The 23,630-nt window shown below is 62.9% G+C and overlaps 1 protein-coding gene across 1 annotated transcript; it reads right to left on the bottom strand.

Annotated features, from left to right (window-relative positions):
- Window positions 1-32: 32 nt before the first annotated feature.
- On the bottom strand, window positions 33-21,791 carry HCN2 (hyperpolarization activated cyclic nucleotide gated potassium and sodium channel 2). Its single transcript, XM_039248096.1, has 8 exons — window positions 21,137-21,791; window positions 10,396-10,819; window positions 9,718-9,879; window positions 8,977-9,195; window positions 7,390-7,536; window positions 3,719-3,959; window positions 3,309-3,473; window positions 33-1,486 (listed from the first exon to the last, which is right to left on the bottom strand). Exons 1-8 carry the CDS (start codon window positions 21,757-21,759, stop codon window positions 783-785), a joined length of 2,685 nt encoding a protein of 894 aa, XP_039104027.1. The 5' UTR covers window positions 21,760-21,791; the 3' UTR covers window positions 33-782.
- Window positions 21,792-23,630: the final 1,839 nt, after the last annotated feature.

Raw genomic sequence — 23,630 nt, 5'->3', positions numbered from 1 at the left:
ACCTGGCACCAAGCAGTCAGAAGCCGGTAGGCTGAACGCCAATGCTGTCGTTTATTGCGCGGAATGGGGGTGTGGGGGTTAGGGGTGTGGAGCGCGGTGGGGGCGCTGCTGCCTCGGCCGTGAGTACATTCATCTCCAGGGCGGCCCGGCCTCAGGCCTTACCCCTCCCTCCCCCCCACCCCGTGCCTGTGCCCGGGCGCAGCCAGGACTGCCCGCCCCTGGGCGCTGGAGGGGGCGGGGTGTGCCCGCTCGGGTAGGTCACCGCGGACGCTTGCGCAGACAGGGCGGGTGTGGGGGGGGCCAGGCCGGTTATTGCGTGAGCGCGATGGGGGCAGCAGGAAGCCGGCGGGCCAAATATTGCACTTGAAAAACAGAATCATCGGACGGGCCACCTAAGGGTGGGGGCGGGCAGGACTCCACAGCCATCTCCTTTCGGCCACGGGGCCGTCCCCGTCCCAGTTTCACAGTTGGGGGAACTGAGGCACCGAGGTGAAGGGAGCCCCCTCGCACGCTCGCAGGCAGGCGAGGCCGCCGCCGGGGAGGGTTGGGGGCAAGGACGATGTGGGTGGGCGCAGGGCGATGACGGGCACGGCGGGGTCTCGGAGGGGGCCGCCGCGCCGCCCCGGGCCCGCCCGTCCGACTACAACTACCTAGGACTCCTCTATGGCTTCTGGGGCGGGCGGGCGGCCGGCGGCCGGGGCAGCGCGCGATGGCATGGCTTTGGTGTGGATGACGGCCCCGCCCCCGGCCCGCCCGGGGCCCGCGGGGCGGCGCGGCGAAGGTCACAAGTTGGACGAGAGGCGCGAGCGCGCGGAGTCCAGCGGGTCGAGGCCGCCGGCGGCGGCACCGGGCGAGGCCGAGTCCCTGCGGTCCGGGCTGGGCGCGGCGGCTCGGGCAGCGGGCGCTGGCCCCAAGCGCGGCGTGGAGCTGCTGGCCGGCCGCGCCGAGGCCCCGGGGCCCGGGCCGGGCGCGCCGTGGGGCAGCGACGGCTGCGAGGCCGACAGCGGGCGCGAGGCGCGGCTCAGGCGGCGCGCAGGCAGCGCGGGTCCAGCGCGGGGCGCGGCGGGGGAGCCGGGCGTGCCGCCGTAGGGCGAGGTCCGAGGCGCCCGGGGGCTGGCGGGCGCGCCCGGGGGGCTGGCGGCGGGCGCGGGCCCCGGAGAGGCGGCCGCAGAGGGCGCGGGCGCGGGGCCCGGGGGCGGGCGGCGCACGAGGCGCGGCGAGCCGAGCGCCAGCGGCCCCACGAGCGGGCGCGCCACCTGCGGGCAGAAGCTCATGGCCACGGCCTGCTGCAGCGTGGCGATGGCCGAGGTGACCTTCGGCGGCGGCGGCGGCGGGAGGAGGCCCACGCGCTGGCCCAGCTCTGCCTGCTGCACCATCTCGCGGTCGTACTTGACGATCTCCTGGATGATGGCGTTCTCTTGGTTGTTGAACACGCCCGAGTTGAGATCGTGTTGCACCTTGTGCAGCAGGATGGAGTTCTTCTTGCCTGGGGGCGGGGCAGGGGGTCAGGGGCGCTGCAGTGCCTGCGGCAGCCGGTGGCGAGGAGTGTGCGTCCGCGGTGCCGGGCACCTGCTCTGTGCATCCGGCGCGCACACCGCTGCCTGCACCGCGACAGCTGTCGGCGCCCACTCTGCACCCGCACCTGCGGTACCTACCTGCCTGCTGGGGGAGCAAACGGCACGGAGCATCTTTTGCAAACTGTAGGCCTGTGACTGAGCGCCTGCTGTGCACATGAGCATGTATTGAACACTTGCTGTATAGAGCAAGCACACGGAAAACGTGCTATGTAGAGCGGCGAGCAGGTGTTGGGTACCTACTGTATACAGCTGGCACACTGATCAAGAAACTGTTGCATACAAGCACTCTGTATACAGCAAGCGTGCATGGAGCCCCTCCTGCCTACAGCGAATGGGTACCAACTGTCTGCTATGTATAGTGTAGCAAGCAAAACTGAGCACCTGCTATATATAATAAGCATGCGAGACCTGCCGCTGTATGTAGCAAGCAGGTATGGAGTACCTGCTGTATATGCTATTCATCAAGTACTTGTGTGTAGTAAGCACATTAGGGCACCTACTGCACAGGCAAAGCAGACATGGGACACCTACTGTCTATTCTCAGCATGCCGGGGGCACTTCTTGCATACAGGAGACATGTACACCCACAGTCTAGGCAAGCACTTAAAGTGCCTGCTGTGTACACAAAGCAGGTATGAGACACTGTAGCAAGCGTGCAATGTACGTCCCCTGTACAGTGATCCATGTATTGAGTACCTGCAGTATACAGCAGCACACCTAGAACGCTCGCCTGCACGCAGCCCGGGTGCTGAGTGTGCACCATATGGAGCAAGCATGTGTCGAGAGCCTACTGTATATCGCAAGTACATCTAAGCACCTGTCACTCGCAGATATGCTGAGCACCTATGTATAGAGGGCATTGTTGAGTGCCTGCTGTATGTAAACATGAATGCTTTCTGTATGCTGGGAAGTCTTTCCTCCAACACCTCTGCGTTCCACCCAGTCCTTTTCCGGGTGTCTTTATTTCCAAAAATAGAACAGGGGCCACCGCCTCCCTGACTCCTGTGTCTAGTCATCAGCAAGTGCGGAGGGCCCCACCTCCCAACCACTGCTGAGGTTACCCTCTGGCTCTCCCTGCACCCAAGGCCGGGCCACTGTCTCTCTCCTGTACGCTACCCAGCGTCATACAGTGCAAACCCTATCAGGTCCTCCCCTGCCTGAACCGTTCATGGCTCCCTACTGCTCCTGATGTACAGTCCAAACTCCTCTCTCCGCCGTGTGGTAGGGCCCGTGTGCCTGGTCCCTGCCGGTCCCCCCAGCCTCCCTCCTCCCAGCTTCTCCAGGCCCCTGGGCTCCAGGCCCTCCTTCCCACCCCCAGGCCTCTGCACATGCTACGTGCACCCCTAGAACACGCTCTATCCCTATGTACCTGGCAACAGCCACTCAGCCTGGTCTCTACTCAGCATCGCGGGGAAGCCCCCGTCGCCCCTACGCCCCTTCCTCTGTGACACAAGCCTGAGGGTGGCCTCTGAGCCAGCCTCCTGGCCCAGCACCCACGCCTCCTGGCCCACCGTAGGTGCTCCACAATCATTTGCCGAGCGAACAGAATTTCTGCACAACTGGAAACCCTCCACGCTTGCTCTTCCTTGGGGATCAGGACTGCGTTTGGCCAAGGGACAAAGAAGGTCTGAGAATCTGGTCTGGGGACTAGAAGGGGACTTGAGGGTCAGCTGGGACACACGACCTCACCCCAGCCTGATACCCCCCCACCGCTGAGAGCGGCTCACTCACCGATGCGGTCCAGGCGGTCGATGGCGACAGTCTCGAAGGCCCGCCGCATCATGGGGTACTCCTCCAGCACCTCGTTGAAGTGGTCCACGCTCAGCGAGTAGAGGCGGCAGTAGGTGTCGGCGCGCACGCTGGCCGTGCGGCGGCCCCGCGTCAGCAGGCAGATCTCTGCGCGCGGCCGCGGAGATAAGGGAGAGGCCTCAGCTGCTGGGCCGCCCCTGCCCCCCCCCCCCCCCCCCCCGTCCGTCCGTCCGTCCCCACGGCCCGCCCAGCCCCCGACCCTCCGCCAAGACAGCCCTTCCACAGGCCCTTCCTGGCGCCCACGGCATCACCCCTGCAGGCTCCCTGCCTGCCCCAGTCCCAGGAAGGGGGTCGCGCTCTGTCGCCGGCCGCTGGTCCCCACAGGTGCTCACCCCCGAAATAGGAGCCGTCGGACAGCTTCATCTCCTTGTTGCCCTTGGTGAGCACGCTGACCACGCCGTGCTGGATGAAGTACATCTTCTTGCCGATGGTGCCTTCGCGGATGATGTAGTCACCCGGCTGGAAGACCTCGAATTTGAGTTTGGTCAGCATGGCCGTGACAAAGTTGGGGTCGGCATTGGCGAACAGTGGCATCGAGGCCACCAGCTTCCGGCAATTGAAGTTGACGATCTCCTGTAGGGGCGGGAAGCAGGGGTGACACAGGGCGCAAGCCTTTGTTTCCATCTCGTCCTCCAGGCCCTCGGGTTCTTCATCTATGAAACGAGTTTTATTTTTATTTTTTAAATTTTTTTAATGTCTTATTTATTTCTGAGAGAGAGAGAGAGACAGCATGAGCAGGGGAGGGTCAGAGAGAGAGGGAGACACAGAATCTGAAGCAGCTCCAGGCTCTGAGCAGCTGTCAGCACAGAGCCCGACGCGGGGCTCGAACCCACGAACCGCGAGATCATGACCTGAGCCAAAGTCGGACACTTAACCGACTGAGCCCCCAGGCGCCCCTATGAAAGGAGTTTTGAACACTTGAGCCTGAGAGCCACCATCTTACTTACAGGGCAGACACTGGACGGTTTTGCTGCCAAGGACAAGAGCCAGAAAACACGTGCAGTGATTACTGCCTCTACCTCTGTATCAGCAACGCTGGCCGGCGCAGTCAGGCAAGAAAAAGCAATTGGAGACATAAGAACCGGGAAAGAAAAAGTGACACTAAATCTCTTTACTGTCTTTTTTGATATGACGACCTGGAAAACCCAAAAGACTCCACGTAAGAGCACAACGTTAATAAGGATGAAACTAGCAAGCCATTTAAAAAGAAAAATATCAACATAAAAACCCAAGAACTGTAAACTGAGTAAGTGGCGGCCGAGACCAGGGTGATGATCTCCGACGGGGGAAGCTGCTCCACCTTCCACCCGAGCAGGGGCTACGTGAGGGTCTTACTCTCGTCCGGCCAGTGAGCCCTGACGACGGGGGGAAACTTTTTCTCTAAGATACATTTCATTTAAAAAGGAAGCTTAACCTTAAAAGTAAAATCAACAGCTTTTATGTATTCAAACAAAAACCACTCAGAGGAAGACCCCAGAGACGAGAAGACCCCACTGACACCAGCACAGAGAGCGGAGTGAAACGGCTCGGCACGAGGCTACGAAATGTCCGGACCCAGAGGCGGGGGACGTGGAGAGTCCCCTGGGAGGCACATGGGAGGCCGGCCCACTCCGTCGTCGGGCAGAGGGCCTCACCATCGCGAGGACCAAAGACATCCGTTCTCCCTATTCATCTACACGTCACACGCTCCCAAAGAAAACACCATCAGGTTTGCTTTTTAATTACTGAAACTACGCGAGGTCATTTAGAACAAATGAGCAAAACTAGCAGGAAAGCCCGCAGCAGGGAGGAGGAGAAGGGGCGGCTAAGCTTCCGCACTGACACGCGCTGCGCGGCCTCCACGGGCTCGGTGCGCGGGGCACACGGGGAGGCCAGACATGTGCTCGGGCCCGATGCAGCAAGGTGAAGGCTGCCCACAAATTACGAGGCAAAACCAGACATTTCAGCCCTGCCGCAGGAGGTGAGGCCGAATCCCGTCCTCACAGGATATTCCAGGAGTCCAAATGGCGAAACTGCAGAAGTGCAGTAAGCAAGCGTGGGCGAACCCCCAAATTGGGTGTTTACAGTAACCAGGTATTGGGGCCTACTACATACGGCATGTATGTACTGTGCACCTGCTGTATACAGAGAGTAGGTATTAAACACCTATTGTCTGCAGCAATTAGGTACCAGTACCTACTGTGTAGAAGAAGCAGACGGAACACCTGCTGTGTACAGAAGAGAGATACTGACCACTGCACACCCACTCTGTGCAGCGGGCACACATTTAGCACCTACTGTGTATAGCAAGCCCTCATGCAGCATGAAAGTCCCACGTGGCAAACAAAACAAGCCCCACAATAAGCAAAGTTCAAGGACAGCCATCGCGAGGCAGATTCGTATCACATAAAGGATTTGTGAAATAACAAAACATGCTGTAGAAACACAGAAAACAAACCCCGTAGCTGCTCCACAGAAAGAGATACACAAATAAAACAGCTTCTGATCACATTACGAACCCCAGACGCCCCTCTCACCCTGTCATTTGGGGCGGGGTGTGCTCAGAGCTCTAGGGGGTACAGAGGGGGACTAGGCCCTGCCCTCACCCCACAGCCCCGTCCCAAATGCACGAGCAAAGCCCCAGGGGTGCACGCGTGGAGCTCAGGGAGAAGGGAGGGCCCCCAGAGGACCATGCAGCGGGAGCCCAGTGAAGGCAGCTGAAAGCAGAGGGTGTGCCTTGTTGCGTATTGAAAACGGAAATGGGAGATGCAGCCAGAGGAAATCAGGGGGCACAGGATAGAGACCAGAAGTCGTCTGAATGTACGTGTTTTTATAAATTTGACTTTGAAACTGTGTAAACAAATACTGATCAAATACGGCTTGCCAGGGGCCGGGGGGGTGGGATGGGGAGTGACGGCCAGCAGCCAGCGGGGCCCTGGCGTTTGAGGGTGCGGTGGGCCAGATAGTGGTGATGCCACACAATTGTAAACACACTAAAAACTACCGGACCGTGGGGCGCCTGGCTGGCTCAGTGGGTAGAGCGCGCGACTAGGTCTCGGGGTTGTGAGCTCGAGCCCCGCATCAGGTGTAGAGATTACTTAAACTAAACAAAGATAGCTTAAAAAAAAACCTACAGGAGGGGCGCCTGGGTGATTCAGTCAATTAGGCGTCTGCCTTCGGCTCAGGTCATGATCTCACGATTTGTGAGTTCGAGCCCCACGTCAGGCTCTGCTGTCAGCACAGAGCCCACTTTGGATCCTCTGTCCCTCTCTCTCTGCCCTACCCCTGCTCACACTCTCTCTCAAAAATAAACATTAAACACACACACACACAAGAGGAGGAGAGACACAGGAGAGAAGGCCACGTAATGGCAGAGGTAGAGATCGGGGAGAGGTGGCTGCAAGCCGAGGGGCACCCAGGACTCCCACCAGGAGCTGGGAGAGGCAAGAAGGGCCCCGTCCTGGGGCCTCGGGAGGGAGCATGGCCCTGGCACACCTGGATCTTGGATTTCTAGGCTCCAGAAGATGAAGGAATAAATCTCTGTTGTGTTGAGCCACCCAGCAGGCGGGAGCTGATTACAACTGTGCCCGGAACCTTGCCCGAAGTCACACGGGCCGTGACAGGCAAAGCTCGTGCCTCATGCGGGCGCTCGGCAGGGCTCTTGTGCTTAGCAAAGGCCAACGACCACCCTGGGCTCGGCAGCTGCAGCCGCCTCCCCTGTGTCCAGCACGGACCCCAGACGGGGTAAGTGGGATCAGGCAGGGGCTGCGGGGGGAGCCCAGGACTTCTGCAGAAGGGGAGTGTCTGGGGCGTCGAGGGGCATGGCGGGGGCGCGGTATGTGAAGGCTCTCCGAGGGGCGCCTGCTGAGTGCCCCAGCCAGAGCTGGGCCCGTCCCCGCTCAACCCCAGGATGGGCAGCCTGGCAGAGGGAAGGCCCCATGGAGGCTGCCTCACCTCCCGCACGGCCTCACCTCCCGCACGGCCTCACCTCCCGCAGGGGCCTCACCTCCCGCAGGGGCCTCACCTCCCGCAGGGGCCCGCTGAGCTCGCCCAGGATGCTGTCCTCGTCGAACATCTTGCCCTGGTACCGGTGCTCGTAGTAGTCGTGGATCTTCTGGCGGAAGTCAGCGGGCAGCTTGTGGAAGGACATGTACTGCTCCACCTGCTTGTACTACATAACGGGGTGGGGGCCCGGGTCAGCGGCTGCCACCTCGAGGGCCCCTGCTGCAGCCCAGACACGGCCGCCAGGCTCAATAATGACCACAAACACGGGTGCCTGGTTAAATCTGAATTTCAAATAAACAGCAGAAAGCTGTAACGATAACCCGAGTGATACTTGGCACATGCTTATACAGAGAGAAATTGTTCCTTATGGCCTAAGTCTTATCTGGGAAATGGGTGCACAGCTTGGCTCTTGGCCCTCACAGCAGGCTGGGCCAGACTCCTCGGTCCCCCAGGATGCCAGAGCCCATCCCAGAGGCACTGACTCTGTCGGTGGCCCTGCCCCCTCCCCCGCCAGAGATCTTTCCAGAAACCGCCGGCTCAGCCCCACCCTGCTCAGGACAGGGGTGCCAGGCCCTGCTGTCCCCAGGACAGTGCCCCCAGGCTGCCCCCAGCCCCGTTTCCGCCTGGACACAGCTGCCCTGAGCTCAGCGGAACCCGTGATGCCAGGCGGGTGGCAGCACCAGCTCATGTTTGGGTGTGAGGGCCGTGGCTTCCGGACAGCCGGGGAGCCTGGCGCCCGGCCCAGCTGACCCGACTGACCCGGCCGGCACTGCTGGGAGGTTGGGGGGGCACCCCAGCTGCCCAGCCAGGACCAGCCACTAGGCGGCAGGGCAGGGCAGCTGGGCTGTGTCCAGGAGAGGCGAGCACACCTCGGCGCTGGAGGGGACACTAAGGCAGGGGGCAACTCTAGAAAAGGTCAGCACAACGGCTGTCGCCCACTCTCCCTCTGCCCCTCCTGGCCCCCAGCTGGCCCTGGCACCCCCCACCCCCAGCCCTAGGACTGGCTCTGTGGAGGCTGTTCCCACCCAGAGGCCAGGTCTGAGGGGCCAGACACCCTTCGGCTCCTCTGGGGGCCTCCTCTGTGGGTTCAGTCACCTAGCATGTCCGCAAGCGACCCCAGGATCATTGGGCTCTTCTCTGTGCTGTCCCTGCTCTGGCCCCTCCCAAGCTGGCCCAGAGGCCCCTGGGGGTGAACCCCACTTCCTAGGCAGCCCCTCCAGCATCTCCAGCCCCCGGGAGCTCCCTGACGCCCCATGGACCGGCCTTGCTGTGTTCGGACCATCCCCCCCCCCCCCCCCCCCCCCCCCCCCCCCCCCCCCCNCCCCCCCCCCCCCCCCCCCGGCTCCCATCCTCTTCTCAGCTTGTGTCTTCCCCCAACCCACCCACCTTGTCTCCCACCCAGGCTCCAGACCTCCCTCCTCCCGAAGGGCCCTGAGCGTCCTCACCGCCTGGGGGACCTTTTAACTCCTCCTAACCGCAGCCACAGACCCCCCCTAGTGTCCTCAGCCCCCACATGCCCTGCCGGCTCCTGTCCTGGGCACAGCACAGGGGGCCGAGGGACAGGGGGGTGGGCCCCCAGACCTCCAGACGCTGCCTCCCCTCAGACCTTCTCCTGGTACTGGCGCCGCGAGGAGTCCAGCGACTGGATGAGGGCGGTGGCGTGGCCAATGAACATGGCGTAGCAGGTGGCGCCCACGATCATGCTCAGCATCGTCAGCCAGATGTCCGTCATGCTCTCGGGGGCCTGCCGCCCGTAGCCGATGCACAGCATGTGGCTCATGGCCTTGAAGAGCGCGAAGGAGTAGAGCTCGCTCCACGAGTGGTTCTGCAAAGCCACGGGGCCGGGGCGGGGGGGCAGGTGGGCCGAGCTCGTCCCCCCTCCCCCAGGGAGTCCCTTGAGCCCAGGCCCCTCCCCGCCACCCACCCATCCTGCCACCTAGGCCTGTCTGGCACCCGAGACTCGCCCGTATTAACGGTCAGCATCTCAGCCAGGAATCCACACAGAGGTGCTTGCGTCCTCCCTCAGTGCGTTCTCATTTCTTAAGGCCGAGATACGGCTTCCCCATTTCAGGGTTGGGCGCGATGAAGTTGTCTTTTACAGAATGTACGTAAATGAAAAGTGGAAACAATCAGAAGAAAACTGCAAGCAGGTGACTTTATCTCCGGGTGCCAGAAGCTGTCCCAGGGGTGCTCCGTGACCGGGGTCTGAGGGGCTCAAAGTTGCCAGAGCACCGAGAGGGGCGCTGAAGGGGGGACTGCGCGCCGCGGGTGCCGGCGCGGGTCTGGGGGTCCGGCGGGGCACCGAGGGGGGGCAGTGTGGGGACAAACGCAGCAGGCGGCGGCTCACCACCATGCCATTGATGGAGACCCAGCAGTTCCGCGGGAAGTCCTGCAGCATGGGCACCAGGAACTGCAGGCAGCCGTCCCAGTGGCACAGCAGCAGCATCATGCTGATGAGGTTGCAGATGCGCATCACCGCGCTCGCCAGGTCGTAGGTCATATGGAAGATCTGCGGGCGGGGCGGGCGCGAGGGGGAGCTGGAGGAAGACGCCCCCCCTCCACCGCCCCGGGGCGGGCAGAACCCCAGGCCCTGAGACTTGCGAGGGGGGGGGGGCGCCTCATCACACACCCCACCCCCACCCCCACCCCGTTGCGCTTCGGGTTGACGCAAGCGCGCGGCCCAGGTCAGCCGCCTCTTCCCCAGACCCATTCCCCCACCTGCTGCCACTCTCAGAGCCTTGCTAGAGCCCCCGAAACTGGGGGCAACATAGCCGGCAGCGGGCTAGAGGCCAGTCCGGAAGTGGGGTCCCATCGGAGCAGAGGGGCGTGACCTCGCTCCTCTGGGCCAGTTTCCCTGCTGCCAGGGGAGCAGTGTGATCCCCCTCTTACAGGGCAGAATGAAGGGAGGGGGCGCGAATGCGTGGAGGGCCCGTGTCCTCCGTGCCCGCCATGCCCGCCCCCCTCCCCCCAAGCCCCTCGCAGGCCTCCCTCGGCCGCACCCGCCTGCACCTGCTCCGGGGCTCACCTCCTCCCACTGGTGGATGTAGCGGATGAGGCGCGACAGGCGCAGCAGCCGCAGGAGGCTGAGGATCTTGGTGAAGCGTACGATGCGCAGCGCGCGTGCCGTCTTGTAAACCTCGGAGTCGATGCCCTTCTCCACGATGAGGAAGATGTAGTCCACGGGGATGGAGGACACGAAGTCCACCACGAACCACGTGCGCAGGTACTTCTTCTTGATCTTCTCCGGGTCCAGGATAATCTCCGTGTTGTCCTCAATCACGATGCCCGTGCGGAAGTTCAGCACCAGGTCCATGAGGAAGAATGTGTCCGAGACCACATTGAATACAATCCACGGGGCGGTGGTCTCGTCCTTGAAGAAGGTGATGCCCACAGGTATGATGATGAGGTTTCCCACCATGAAGAGCAACATGGTGAAGTCCCAGTAGAACCTGGGGGCAAAGCATGGACGATCACGCCTCCAGGCCTTTGCCCACAGAGCCCTGGCTGCGGGGCGTGCTATCGCCACCGCACTCTCACACACACGCACACAAGCCTTCAAGGACCAGCCTGGGTCTCGCCTCCTCCAAGCCATGACCCGGGCCCCAAATCACAGTGTGTACCCCAGCTCCAGGAAGCCCTACCACCCCTGACGGCCCCCCACTGCCCGCTGGGCTCCCACAGCCTGGGTTCCTCCGGCTGGCCCAGCTCTAACCTTCCCTCCTTGCAGAAGCCGGACAGGGGCGCCTGGGTGGCTCGGTTGAGCTTCCCACTTCAGCTCAGGTCATGATCTCACAGTTCGTGAGTTCAAGCCTCGGAGCCTGGAGCCTGCTTTGGATTCTGTGTCTTCCTCTCTCTGCCTTTCTCCTGTTCCCACTCTGTCTCTCTCTCTCTCTCAAAATTAAATAAATATTTTTAAAAATTAAAAAAAAAAAACAAACGGGAGACCTGGCAGAGCCCAAAAGGTCCCCCCAAAATTGGTTGTTTCCCATGACCAAAAAGGACCAATGTGCAAAACACAGGGTTAGCGTCCAAAAAAACATTCTGTATGAAAAAAAGGGGAGACAAGTGAGGAGGAGCTGGGTGGCAGGGAGGAGGGGGCTCTGGAGGAAGGGGCAATGGGCATGCAAGGGGGGGGCAGGCACAGTGGGGGCAACGGGGGCTGGGGGCAGGGTGGGGACGGGAAAGCAGGGCCGCACCCCGTCCTGAGTAGCTGGGCTTCGTGTGAGGCACCAGAAGGGGTTCCTGGCCCAAGTTCCGCCTCGGGCAGCACCCTGGGGAGTGGGAGGCAGGGGCCTAGGCCCCCGGGCGGGGGGGCGGGGCCGCTGGGAGAGGCTGAGAGAGGACCTTTCATGGGATAAGTTCGCCTGAAAAAGTGCTGACTGGCAGATTCCGCTCCCAAGTCCCTGGGGCCGACTCCAAGCTCCACCCGGGAAGCGCTCGCTGGGAAGAAGGCCCGTCCGCCCCAGCAGCACGCGCTGGCGGCGCCCCGGGGCGTGAGCTCCACGGATGCCCAGCGCAGCGGCGGCCGAGAACTCCAAGGAATCACCGTTCCGCTGGCTCCTCACAAACCCAAACAGAAGCGGGGCGCCTGGGTGGCTCAGGGGGCTGAGGTCATGATCAAGCCCCTTCTCAGGCTCCGCGCTCATATCGAGGAACCTGCTTGGGACTCTGTCCCCCCCCGCCCCGCCCCCCCCGCCATGGTCTCATTCTGTCTCTCAAAATAAATAAACCAAAAAAAACCAATTACACAGATTCATGGTCTGGCCCGCCAATTCCACTCCTAGGTGTGAACCCTACGAACTGAAAACGGTTAACTGCGCACGCACGTTCACAGGAACACGATTCACAAAAGCCAAAGGTGGAAACTTCAGTGGGTGACTGGATATACGCACCGTATGCACCGCGCACGCGCACGTCCCTCAGGGGCGGCCACCGCGCACGCGCACGTCCACAGAGGACGGTGTCCACCGCGCACGCGCACGTCCCTCAGGGGCGGCCACCGCGCACGCGCACGTCCACAGAGGACGGTGTCCACCGCGCACGCGCACGCCCCTCGGCCGCGAGCACGAGCGAGGCGCCCACACCCGCCGCCCCGCGGACGGACCCCGAACACACGACGCTCAGGGCGGGAACCAGACACGGGAGGCCGCGCGGGTGTGAGTCCGCGTGCGTGACGCGTCCGGAACAGGCTCCTCCACGGGCGGGAGGGGCTTGCGGGGGCGGGGGGGTTTTAGGGAAGGTGAGAAAGTTCTGGGTATGGATGGTGGTGACAGCTGCGTAACATCGTGAATGTACTTAATGACATTCGATTGTACACTTTTAAATGAGTAAATGCCAGATTTTATGTTATATGTATGCCGACACTATGAAAGAAAAGAAAAAGGCTTCTAAAAAACTCTGAGGCTACGGGTTGGTGGGGCCGGGGGTCTCAGTGATGATCGGAATCCCCAGATCTGGGGTCTGGGTCCCCACATCCTGTCTAGATCCAGGTGAAGGAAGTCTCGAATTTTATTTTGTTCTTCGCTTACTGAACACCGCGGAGAGAGCAGCCCTGTGAGCTCTCGGGGTCTTCACCCTCGCAGGCAGGCTCGTGCAGGGCTCTCCCGCAGGCCCGTGCGGCCCCCGTCATGGCTGGGTCCCCCATCCATTTAGAGAAGGCTCTGTCAGGTGTGGGCAGGACGGCCCGAGGACCGCCAGGCTGCCGCTCCCCGGCTCGGCCTGCTGGCTGGCTGGAGGAGCAGAGCCGGTTCCCGGGGCCGTAGGTTTCGCCCAAATTAGCACAAATAAAGACAGAGCTGTAAGATCCAGGGGCGCCTGCGGGGTCAGTGGGTCGAGCGTCTGACTCTTGATTTCACCTCAGGTCATGGTCCTGGGGTCCTAGGATTGAGCCGCGCTTTGGGCCCCATGTTCAGCAAGGAGCCTGCTTAAGATTCTCTCTCCTCTCTCTCTACCCCTCCCTGGCTCACACACACGTGCTTGTCCTCTCAAAATAAATAAACATAAAAACAAACAATCTTAAAAAAAAAACGAAAAAAAGCTGGAAGCTGCAGCGCTGGCTAGGCCACAGCGAGCTCCCTTCTGGGCAGCACTGCAGGGGGCAGCAGTTAGCACCGGGTGCCGGGCGGCCCAGGCGCCCCACTTCAGGGAAGGGATTCCAAGGAAACTGTCCAAGAGGAAGAGAAAAAAATTAAAAAGCAATTTGTACCAAGATGTTCACAGTCACTCAGTCTTCGAGAGCCAAAGGCTGGAAGGCACCCAACGTCTAACACCTCAGTGGCAGCAGCCAGACCCGGGCTGACACCCAGTCCTCTGGCCTGCTGGCAGGTGTGGCCGTGGGCGAGTTCGGAAGCCCCCAGGGACCCCAGCTTGTCTCTCCGTCAGGGAGGAACGAGCCAGGGAACGGCAGCCTGCGAGGGTCCTCCGGGAGCCTGTCCACCCACCCCTGACTGCAGAGCCTCCTCTCGGGCTCCGAGGCCCCAGCTGGGCTGTGACTAGAGGGCCTGGGGCTGGGGGGTGGCTTCGAAGACCTGAGGACCTTGAGAGCTAAAAGGACTGAGTGACCTGGGGTGGGTGTGAAGGGCCAAATCAAATGGCTGCTAAAAATTCAAGACCTTCCTTTGCCTGAATCTAGATAAGGTGCCGGGGGCGGGGGGGGGGGGGGGGGGGGGGGGGAGATGAGGGCCCCACCTGCCTGCTGCCCCTGCCCCCCATCCTCAACCCCCAGCCCCCCTCCTACAGCCTCTAATCCCCCCACACCCTCTCTGAACTGAGGCCTGCCCCCCCCCCCCTCCGCCTTCCGCACAGGCCTTGGGACCAAGTGCCTGAGAAGGCTCAAGCGCCTAGAAACCACCAGGGGGGCCTGGAAACAATCTAAATGGCAGAGTGTAAGGTGCTTCACCGGTGACTCTTCACAGACATCCTCTCCCTTGACTGCTGGGGTGGGAGTGGGGGCAAAGGGCCGAGACCCAGGCCTGGCGCTCCCAGAACCTGTCCTCGGACTACCGCCTGCCCGCCTGGGGCTCGGGCTAGCCCTCCTCCTGCGGGCCTGGAGCCCTGTCCACCGCCCCTGGGCGCTGTCACTCCGTTCAGCCTGTCTTTCCAGGCTGGGTGGTGTCCCCTGGACTGAGGAGTCAGACCGCAGAGAACAGGGCTTCGAGGCAGCTCTGGGGCAGAGTGGCCCAAGCCCCAGGTCCATCACTAGGGTGACCCGCCTGCTCCAACCAGGATGCCCCTAAGGGGCCCAAGGCCTTGACCCTTGTCCTCGCCAGCCCCCTGGCCCCCTGGAAGGGGACAGAGGGAGGGAGAGGGCCCTGTATACACCGACCAAGGAGAACGTGAGGACTGAGGCAGAGGAGCCACCCAGGTCTTCCCCCAGACCCCTCCTCTTCCCCTCCCCTGACCTCCCTCCTGGGCCGCAGTGGCCTGGGACTACTCACTCTCCGTTGAGCCTCAGTGCCTCATCTGCCCAATCCTGGCAGCCCCTCCCTCACTGGGCCACGCCAGCAGGGCTGGGGCCCAGGGACTGCACGGGCCTCCCCAGGCAGCCAGCAGAGGCCTGGCTCACAGTCAGCTTTCAGCTACTCGGGGCCTTCAATGACCATAATTAAATCCCATATTTTAAAATCTTTCCTGGGGCCCCTGGGTGGCTCAGTCGGTTAAGCATCCGACTTCAGCTCAGGTGATGATCTCACGGTTCGTGGGTTCGAGCCCCGCATCAGGTTCTGTGCTGGCAGCTCAGAGCCTGGAGCATTTTCAGATTCTGTGTCTCCCTCTCTCTCTGCCCCTCCCCTGCTCCCGCTCTGTCTCTCTCTCTCTCAAAAATAAACAAACTATAAAAAAAAAAGAAAAATCTTTCCTAACATGGCTCAGTCGGTTAAGCGTCGGACTCTTGATTTTGGCTCTTAGGTCATGATCTCGCGGTTCGTCAGATCAAGCCGCACATCAGGCTCTGTGCGGACAGCTTCGAGCCTGCTCGGGATTTCCTCTCTCTCTGTACCTCCCTGCTCGCACGGTTTTTGTCTCTCTCTCTCAAAATACATTAAAAAATAAATAAAATCTTCCCTAACAAATAACAATGAGGCCCAGTGGGGCCCTGCTTCTGTGGGAACACAAGGGCCCCTCGTTCTGTCTCCAGCCCCGGGAGGGCCGCGGCCTCGTTCACAGTGAGCTAGGCCCAGCCCCGAGGGACACGGGCGATGCAGGCTCTCCCAGGGAGTGCGGAGCTCAGCAGCAATGACCCCCAGCCCCGGCCGCAGGCCGTCTCAGCTCCAGTGCCCAGCTGGCAGAAGGTCCCGGAGCCCTGTCCCAGATAAACCCGTGTGCACCCACATGAGCCTGGGACTCAGTGGGGGCCCCCACCCTGAGGGACAGAACCCAGGTGCACAGACTTCCAGGCCAGATAAGGGCTGGTGAACAAAGGCAGCCCGCCACCCCCCACCCCCCCCACCCCCCCCACCCCCGCAGGATCCCAGCGCTAAGAACCTGGCAGGCAGCAGTCCAGGAATTACAAATCCGGCAAATCTGAAGGGATTAGGGCCCGGAGAGATGGGTGATTAAGGGCGAGCAGGGGATGGAGGGTTAGGGGCCTGAGCCCTCCCATGTGGGGTTACAGATCCAAGTTGAGTGTCAGGGATTAGGAAAGGAAGAAGACGCCTCCCTCCCGGAAAGATCACCGGATTCCGGATAAGCCCGAGTCGGCAGGCTGTGGGGGCAGGGCGTGTGCCAGGCCGGGAGGACACTTGGTGACTCCACAGACCCAGCTCTCCCTCGGAGCCCCAGGCTGGGCAGGGGACAGGCATTCCACACAGATAAGTGAGTGGGATGCTTCAGACTTGGTAGGGAGGGCTTCTCAGAGGGCACAGCACTTGGGCAGACAATGGAGAAGTAGCTGCTTGAGAGAGTTCAGGGGACCCTGCCCCCCAGGCAGAGGAGGCAGCAAGTGCAAAGGTCCTGTGGCTGCAGTGGGGTTTTTTCCCTCTCAAGGTGGGCCAGGTGGCCTGATGCTGGAGTAGGCATGAAAGGAAATGGGCAAGGGTGGAGCTGGGTTCTGCTGCGCCTCGGGAGGCTTTAAGTGAGAGGTAAGACGGACAAATGTACCTTAAGAAGACGGTGCTGGCAGTGGGAAGCTTAGGAGGGGGGCAGGAGGCAGGGTCCAGGAGGGAGATGGAGTGGCCTGGATTTGCGGCTGGTTTCTTTTTTTTTTTTTCTTTTTTCTTTTTTTAATGTTTTACTTATTTTTGAGAGAGATATAGAGACAGCATGATCAGGGGAGGGTCAGAGAGAGGGAGTCACAGAATTTGAAGACAGGCTCCAGGCTCTGAGCTGGCTGCCAGCACAGAGCCCGACGCGGGGCTTGAACCCACGAACCGTGAGATCATGACCTGAGCCGAAGTCAGAAGCTTAACAGACTGAGCCCCCAGGCGCCCCTGGGGCTGGTTTCTTGATGTGGGATAAGGAAGCAGGGTCTGGCCTGAGAAGGCCCCTCCCTGCCCTAAGCACTCCCCTGAACCCCTGGGGTCATGCCCAGGCCCCATGATGTTGAAGCAAGGAGACATGGAGTTTTTAAAGCAGGGACCAGAAATTCCAAATTCTGGCAGGAGGCTCCTGGGGGGGGGGGGGACCTCGGCTACAGATGGTCCCTCACCCTTCATATGGACCATGGAGCTTCCTTCCTTCCACCAGGTGGGCCCTGGGCCTCAACCCTCACCTGGGGAAATGGATTTGTCCCCCGTCCCCACCCCACGTGCCTCCGTGCTAGGTCTGGAGCCAGGGAAACCCTTGTCTCACCCCTGCTCCCCCCTCCCCCCCGGATAATGCAGGATTTATTCCCGTGAGCTAATGCAGGGATTTGCATGGAGCACTCCCACCCTCATCTCCCTCGGATCCACCAGGCCATCTGGGGTGGCAGACAGGGGCCTCCAGTCCCGCCCGGTTCTTTAGACCATCCCCTCCACCCTCCCCGTCCCTTGGGGACTCCAGGGGGTGTGACACAAATACAGGCCGGCGTCCCTTCGTCCTGGCTTTGTCTAAATGCCTCCGAGGGGCAGGAGAGGGACCGGCTCATCTCTTTCCCTCGCACCAGGCCTCCCAGCGGCGGAAAACTGGGGACCCTTGCGCAGAAAGTCAGTGGCAGCCAGTCAGACCTCAGAGGCACCTACAGACTTAGGGACAGGCTGCAAGCCACCGGCGCAGACTTTCTCTCTAGACCTGCCTAGGCCCCCGGTGCCCGGGCTGCCTCTGGTACCCGAGTGACAGTCATGTGAGAAGGTGGCGGGAGGCGGCAGAAAACGCGAACAACCCACCCTTCCTGGGGTCCCCAGCCCGCCCACCGTTAAGTGCTGGTCCAGGTGAAGGGAACAGGAATTGCCTGTTTGTTTCCCTATTGTTCTGGGGGGGAGGGGCAGAAGCCCCCTGGGGGCCCCGTGAGGTGCTGGCTGTGACTGGGGCCTCCCTGCTTTGCACTCTTGTTTGGACGCCAGTTGCCACTCAGGCACGGACGGCAGGTGCCCAGAAGGGACAGCAATCCCAGCCGCTCCCTCTGTCCCCTGAACGTGCTTCTCCACTGTCCCCCCCCCGCCCCCCGTGGAAGCCCCGGAACAGCGGTGCCACCCACACGCCTGCGTTTTCCAAGTGAAGAAACTGCCTCAGAAAGGGTTGGGCTGGTCCAAAGCAGCCCAGGGATGGGCGTCAGGGGCACGACCTCTGCCCAGCACCCGGCCGTGCCCCGCAGCGGGCTCACACACCCCCGAGACCCCAGGACGTGGCAGGGGCTGAGAGGCGAGCAAGCAACGCGAAGTGGAAAAGGACACAAATGTGGGGCGCGCCTGCGCGGCAGGAAGGCGATGGGCCGGAGCCGGGCTGAGGGCGGCTGTGGCCAAGGGCACAGCGTGTGCAAAGGCTGGTCACCCCGGGGAAGCAGGGAGGAGGGCCGGCGTGGCGTAGAACGTCACACGCTCCCTGTTGCTCACACCGCCACCTCTCACATCTGGGGAAACCAAGGCAGGGAGGCCCAGAGAGGACTCAGGCCAGCAGCAGGCAACAGGGGCCTCTGCAGACGGCCCCAGGCTCCCTCCAGAGCCGCTGCCTTCTGGCCTTTCCCCAGGACGCTCTCTCCTCCCGGACACCCTCCACTGTCCATCCGCACGTGTCTTCCCTTCCTCGAAGCCTCCGCAAACACCCCTCCCTGCTGGAAGGCGCACCGTGGCCTGCGCGCGGCCAGGCGGTGCCAGGGTGATTCCAGTTCACTGGGCACTCATTGTCCCGTTCTCCGTGCCAGGTGGGGGCCGGGCCAGGCACGGGAAGGGCTTCACAGGCAAGCAACGGCCAGAGCTCAAGGAAGTGGAGACACTGTGATGTTGGGCACCGAACCCGGGGGCCTGCACCTCAAAATCTCTTTCCTCTTTAAGTCCCTCACAGTGTGTGGACGCAGGCACCAATGAGGATGGCGTCTGCACCCCTGGGTCAGATTTAAAACTACTCACTCCTTGAGTAGTTTTATGAAAACTCACACACACCTAGAAGCATAGCGATGATCCACAGCCCGCCTTCGGGTACCCCAGTATCTTGACCAATCCCCAGAAAGCCTTTTTTTCCCCATATCTCCCTGATCTGGATGGGATGCGGCCAGAGGCTGGGCTGCCAGCCTGGTGCGTACCCCCAATTTGCCCCTGACTCATTGCGTAGCTTTGGGCAAGTGACTTAGCCTCTCCGTGTTCCCTTTCCACTTCACAGCCGACATGACTGAAGCAGTATGAGTAAGGTGCTGCCACGGCACCCAGCCCAAGGGCCTCAGGAAGCTCGGTGGCTGTCCCCATCGGAATCAGCCCTCCACTGAAACAGGGGCGGCTGCAGAAGCTCCACTGCATCCCAGATTGGAGATACCCTAAGTTTTCAGTTTGACAATGTCTCCTCTAGTCCCCGGTCAGGACACACTCACCGTCCCCCTGCCTGCTCAGCCCTGCTTTGCAGTTTATCTGCCCAGCCTGGACCACGTGTCCCGCACAGATTCTCACAGGTGACTATCTCCAAGTGGCACAAGGGCTGGGAAGCCTGGCTCCTCCCCCTGGCATCCCTGCTCCCAGGCCACAAGCTGCCCCTTCTGCAGCCAAGAGGAAGCCCAGGGCCACCCACCGCTGGCAGTGGGCGGGGGTGGGGGGTGGAGGGGAGAGGCTGGCTGCAGGCAGACGTGTGGAGGAGACCCAGGGCAATGGCTACTTTCTTCGGCCACCTTCCCTGCCCACCATGTTCCTGGTGTCCCTTCCCGGCCAGCTGGCCAGGCTGCTGGAACACGAGCAGAGGCACTGACCCAAGCTCTTCCAGCCTGGACCACCTACACGAGATGGTGAGCCCCGGTGCAGGTCAAGACCATCCAAATGCACCTCATTCGGACACCCCAGATCCCCCCCACCCTTGGCCTCTCCCCAAACTCAAGCCATTAGTCAAGGGTGTCTTTCACACACACACACCCCCAGGGAAGGTCTGAAAAGTAAGCAGTTGGAATCCCTGTCTCTGTCCCTGACTTGCGTGCCCCTGGGGCCTCAGTTTCCCAAGCTGTCAAGCACTGGAGTTGCGGAAGAGCTAGGACAAGGGAGAATCCCACAGCCCCCTTTCCCAGCTCTGCAGATCCGGAGCAAGTGCGGAGCAGGTTCGGGGTGGGGGGGCGGGGGGGGGCGGGGGCGGCTCAGGCTCCGGGCGAGACGGGGCTTGATAAAACCGGCCGGTGCGGGAGCTCCTGGGCTGCTGTCCGTGGTGCTGAAGCCGCGCCGGCCCGGAGAACCAGGCCGGGCGACCTGGGCAGGCCCTCCGCAGACCCTCTGCGTGCCAACTCACACCTCCTTCATGGACACACAACTTCACACACACACACACACACACACACACACACACACACCCCTAGGGACCCGCCTGCCCCCTAGATCGTTCGGCCCACGGCCCAAGGGCCCACGCCCCCTGCAGTCACATGCTCCGGATCACATACACAGCCTGCAGTGATGTGCACGGTTCACACTTGCAGGCCACAGGGCGCGCACCCACGAGCAAGAACCACACACACACTAGGCCGTGACCCTGCGCTGGGCTTTGCTCTGAGCCTTTCCACCTATCAACCGCTTTAATACATATCAACGTCTACACACCCACTGACACATGGACACGCCACCCAGTGGCTCCCGCTGCTGCGGCTCAGGGAAGACAGCCTGGGGACCCCAGCACGCACAGCGCCCTCTCCTCGCGCAACACCCAGGCCCGGGGACCGGAACGCGCCTCCCTGAGGTGTGGGGCGCAGGTGGAGACCTTGGGCGCGAGCCATGTTCCCTTAACCCCTTCTCCGCCAGCCTCTCGCGGGCACGTCCTTCCCGGGCGCCCTTCCTTCCGCCTTCCTTCCGCTCTGCCGCCTCCCGGGCGCCCACGTTCCCCTCTATTCGTCCTCCGCCCCTCCGCGCTCAGACCCTGGTCCTGCGGCTCATGACGCGCGCCCATCCCGCAGGGAGGCGGATGTCAGGGCGCGTGGGAGGGGGCGCTCAGGGGTCACCGCGGGAGCCTGCGCGCGCTTCCCGGTGCTTCCCCCCCCCCCGCCAGGGGCGGAGCCTCGCGCGCCCAGGCCATTATGGGGCGGGTCTCGGACGCGCCCGAGGTCACCGAGGGGCCCCGAGGTCACCCACGGGGCGCGCAGCCCCGCCCTCCCCGAGGTCCTCCAAGGACGGCCCCCCGCGCGCGCGTCCGCCCGCGGGGCCCCCTCCGCGCCGGCCGGTCCCTCCCGCTGGCTGTACCTGAAGTCGCTGTACGGGTGGATGATCCAGGCCCCCGCCGACTTGACGCGCTCCTGCTCGCGCTCGACCGCCTTCTGGCTGCCGAACATCCGCAGCGAGAACTTGTTGACGCCGGGCTGCAGGAGCGCGCCGAACTGGCGCTGCATGAAGCTGGCCTGGCTGCCGCGCGGCTCCCCCGCGGGGCCCGCCTCCTCGCTGCCCGCCTCGTCCGCCGGCCCCGGCCCCGCGCCGGCCCCGCGGCACGAAAACGACACCTTGGACCCCCGCGCCGGGCCCTCAGGCCCCGCGGGGCTGCACTGCGGCTCGCCGCGCCCGCACTCGCCGTTCGGGCTGCCCTTGGCGGTGCTCGCTGCGCCCGGAGTGCCCGGGCGGCCGCACGAGCTGTCGCGGCTGCGGAGCCGGGCCCGCGGGCCGCCCTCGTCCGTCGCCTCCGGGGGCGCCGCCGCCTCGGCCCGGGGCGGCTGCTGGGGGGGCGCAGGCCCGGGGCCCGGGGGGGGCGCGGGCGGCGGCGGCGGCGGCGGTTGCTGCTGGGGGGGCGCGGGCGGCGGCGGCGGCGGCGGCCCCGACGCGGGGGTCGCGCCCGGGCTCTCCCCGGGCCGCCCGCCGCCCCCGCGCGCGTCCATGGCGAGGCGGCGCCGGGCAGTGCGGAGCGGAGCCGCCGCCGCCGCCGCCGGCCCGAGCCCGAGGGAGGGGGGAGGCGGGGCCTGGGCAGGGGCGGGGCCCCGGGGGCGGGGCCAGGGGGGAGGGGCGGTGGGGGTCCCGCCTCTGCCCGCGCCCCCTCCCGGCGCGCCGCGCCCAGACCCCGCGCCTTGGAAACTGAGGCCGCGGGGTCGGTGACCGCCCAAGGTCACGCGGCCGAAGGCCTTGGAGACCTGCTCGGGCCTCGTTCTGGAAAGGGAAACTGAGGCCCACGAGGCGGAAGGACACGCCCAAGGTCACAGCCCCGCCGCGGGGCCAGAGCTTCCGCGTGCCACCTTGGCCAGGGGCCCTTCCCGTCCCCAGGGTTCACCTGCCTGAAGGGGGCAACCAGGGCGGGGGAAGTGATAGCGCCCCGTGTCAGCCTCTCTCTTTTCTGTAAGTTAGAATTTCCGTAATAAAAGGATGTTTTTAAAGGCCAAAAGGTCCCTTGTTTTGTAATTTGAGGGCCCTGGAAAGACTCGGAAATGTGTCGTGTGCAGAGGGGCAAAATGGAGTCCTTGAGGCCAGTCTCCAGGTCTTTCTTGCCTCCTGCGTGTAAGGAAAACTGTGGCCAATAGGAAGGGCCTCCCGAAGTTGTGGGCACCTACCCCTCAAGCGGTGCCCTAAAATTCAGTGGAGGGCTGGGGTCTCCTGGAAGGCTGGTGGGTCCCAGGATCATAGGGGGGACCCAGAGTCCCTCCCCGCTTCCCACTGATGCCCACATGGGAGTCCCACTGGAGTGCCCCATTTCTCTGCCCCTTGGGCTCAGCCCCCACCCTCGGAAGGACACCTGAGGCTCTGTGCCAGCGCCCAGAGCCAGGTTAGGGAGTTATGTGGTGTTAGGTGACATGGGAGCACGGGCCCAAGACCCTGTCCCTGCCCCTGGTCCCTTTCTGGGCTCAACCAGAGGTCGGGGGGGTGGGTGTCCTGAGAGGCAGGTGATGGAGACAGAGGAGCCCCCCACCTTCATAGCACTGTTCAGTGGGCACATCCATCTGCTGGTGTGTGGGGTCCGTGAGAGCAGAGATGTAACCTGTCCCTGCGTACGGTGGGTACTCACTGGGAGGGGCTGAGCCAGGCCGTCTTGAGCCCGCACCAGGCCGCCCGCCTCAAGCCCCGGGGACTCCTGTGGCTCCGTCAGGCAGGTCGGGCCTCCCAGGGGGTCACTTCCACTTGCCTTTGGCCAGACCTGCAGCCCAGCTGGGCAGGGCCGCTCTCTGTCCTGAGGGGGTGAGAGAGAAGCTGGGCGGGCAGTAGAGTTGGCAGTGCCAGGCTGCAGCCCGCCCCAGGCAGATGTGTGTTCCAGCTGAAGGGGGATCTTTTATGCTCACCCTGGGAGCATGTCAGTCTGGGCAGGCCGCCAGAGCCCCGGGGCATGCCGCTGAGAGCAGGGAGGAGGCCGACCCAGGGCCCAGCCTGAGGACCCACCAGGCCTGCGGTGGAAGAGGCAGGCCTGGACCTTGGGGGTCCAGGCTCCTCCTGAGCCTTGAGGACCCTGTCCGCAGGTCCTGATGACTCTTCATACCACAGACTCCCCCCCCCCCGGGGGCCAGATGGCCACCAGCGTGCCTCTCCCACCCCGTCACCACCTGCCCAGGACAGAGTATTCTTAGTATTCACTCAATTCATTGATTCAACATATCTTCGTTAAGCACCTGATCAGGGGCCGGGATTTAGAAGTGAACCTCGCAGGCCACCCCTACCCTGCTGGGGCTGACAGTTGAGCAGAGGGGACAGTGAACACAATAAACATTACATTTAATAGATAATTAGAAGGTGACCAGTGCTACACAACTCAGGCTAGGAAAGGGAGGAA

This window comes from Hyaena hyaena, unplaced genomic scaffold (genome assembly GCF_003009895.1).
Source record: "Hyaena hyaena isolate Hyena2069 unplaced genomic scaffold, ASM300989v1 scaffold_302, whole genome shotgun sequence".
Taxonomy (NCBI): domain Eukaryota; kingdom Metazoa; phylum Chordata; class Mammalia; order Carnivora; family Hyaenidae; genus Hyaena; species Hyaena hyaena.
This window is presented reverse-complemented; position numbering and strand designations above follow the sequence as displayed.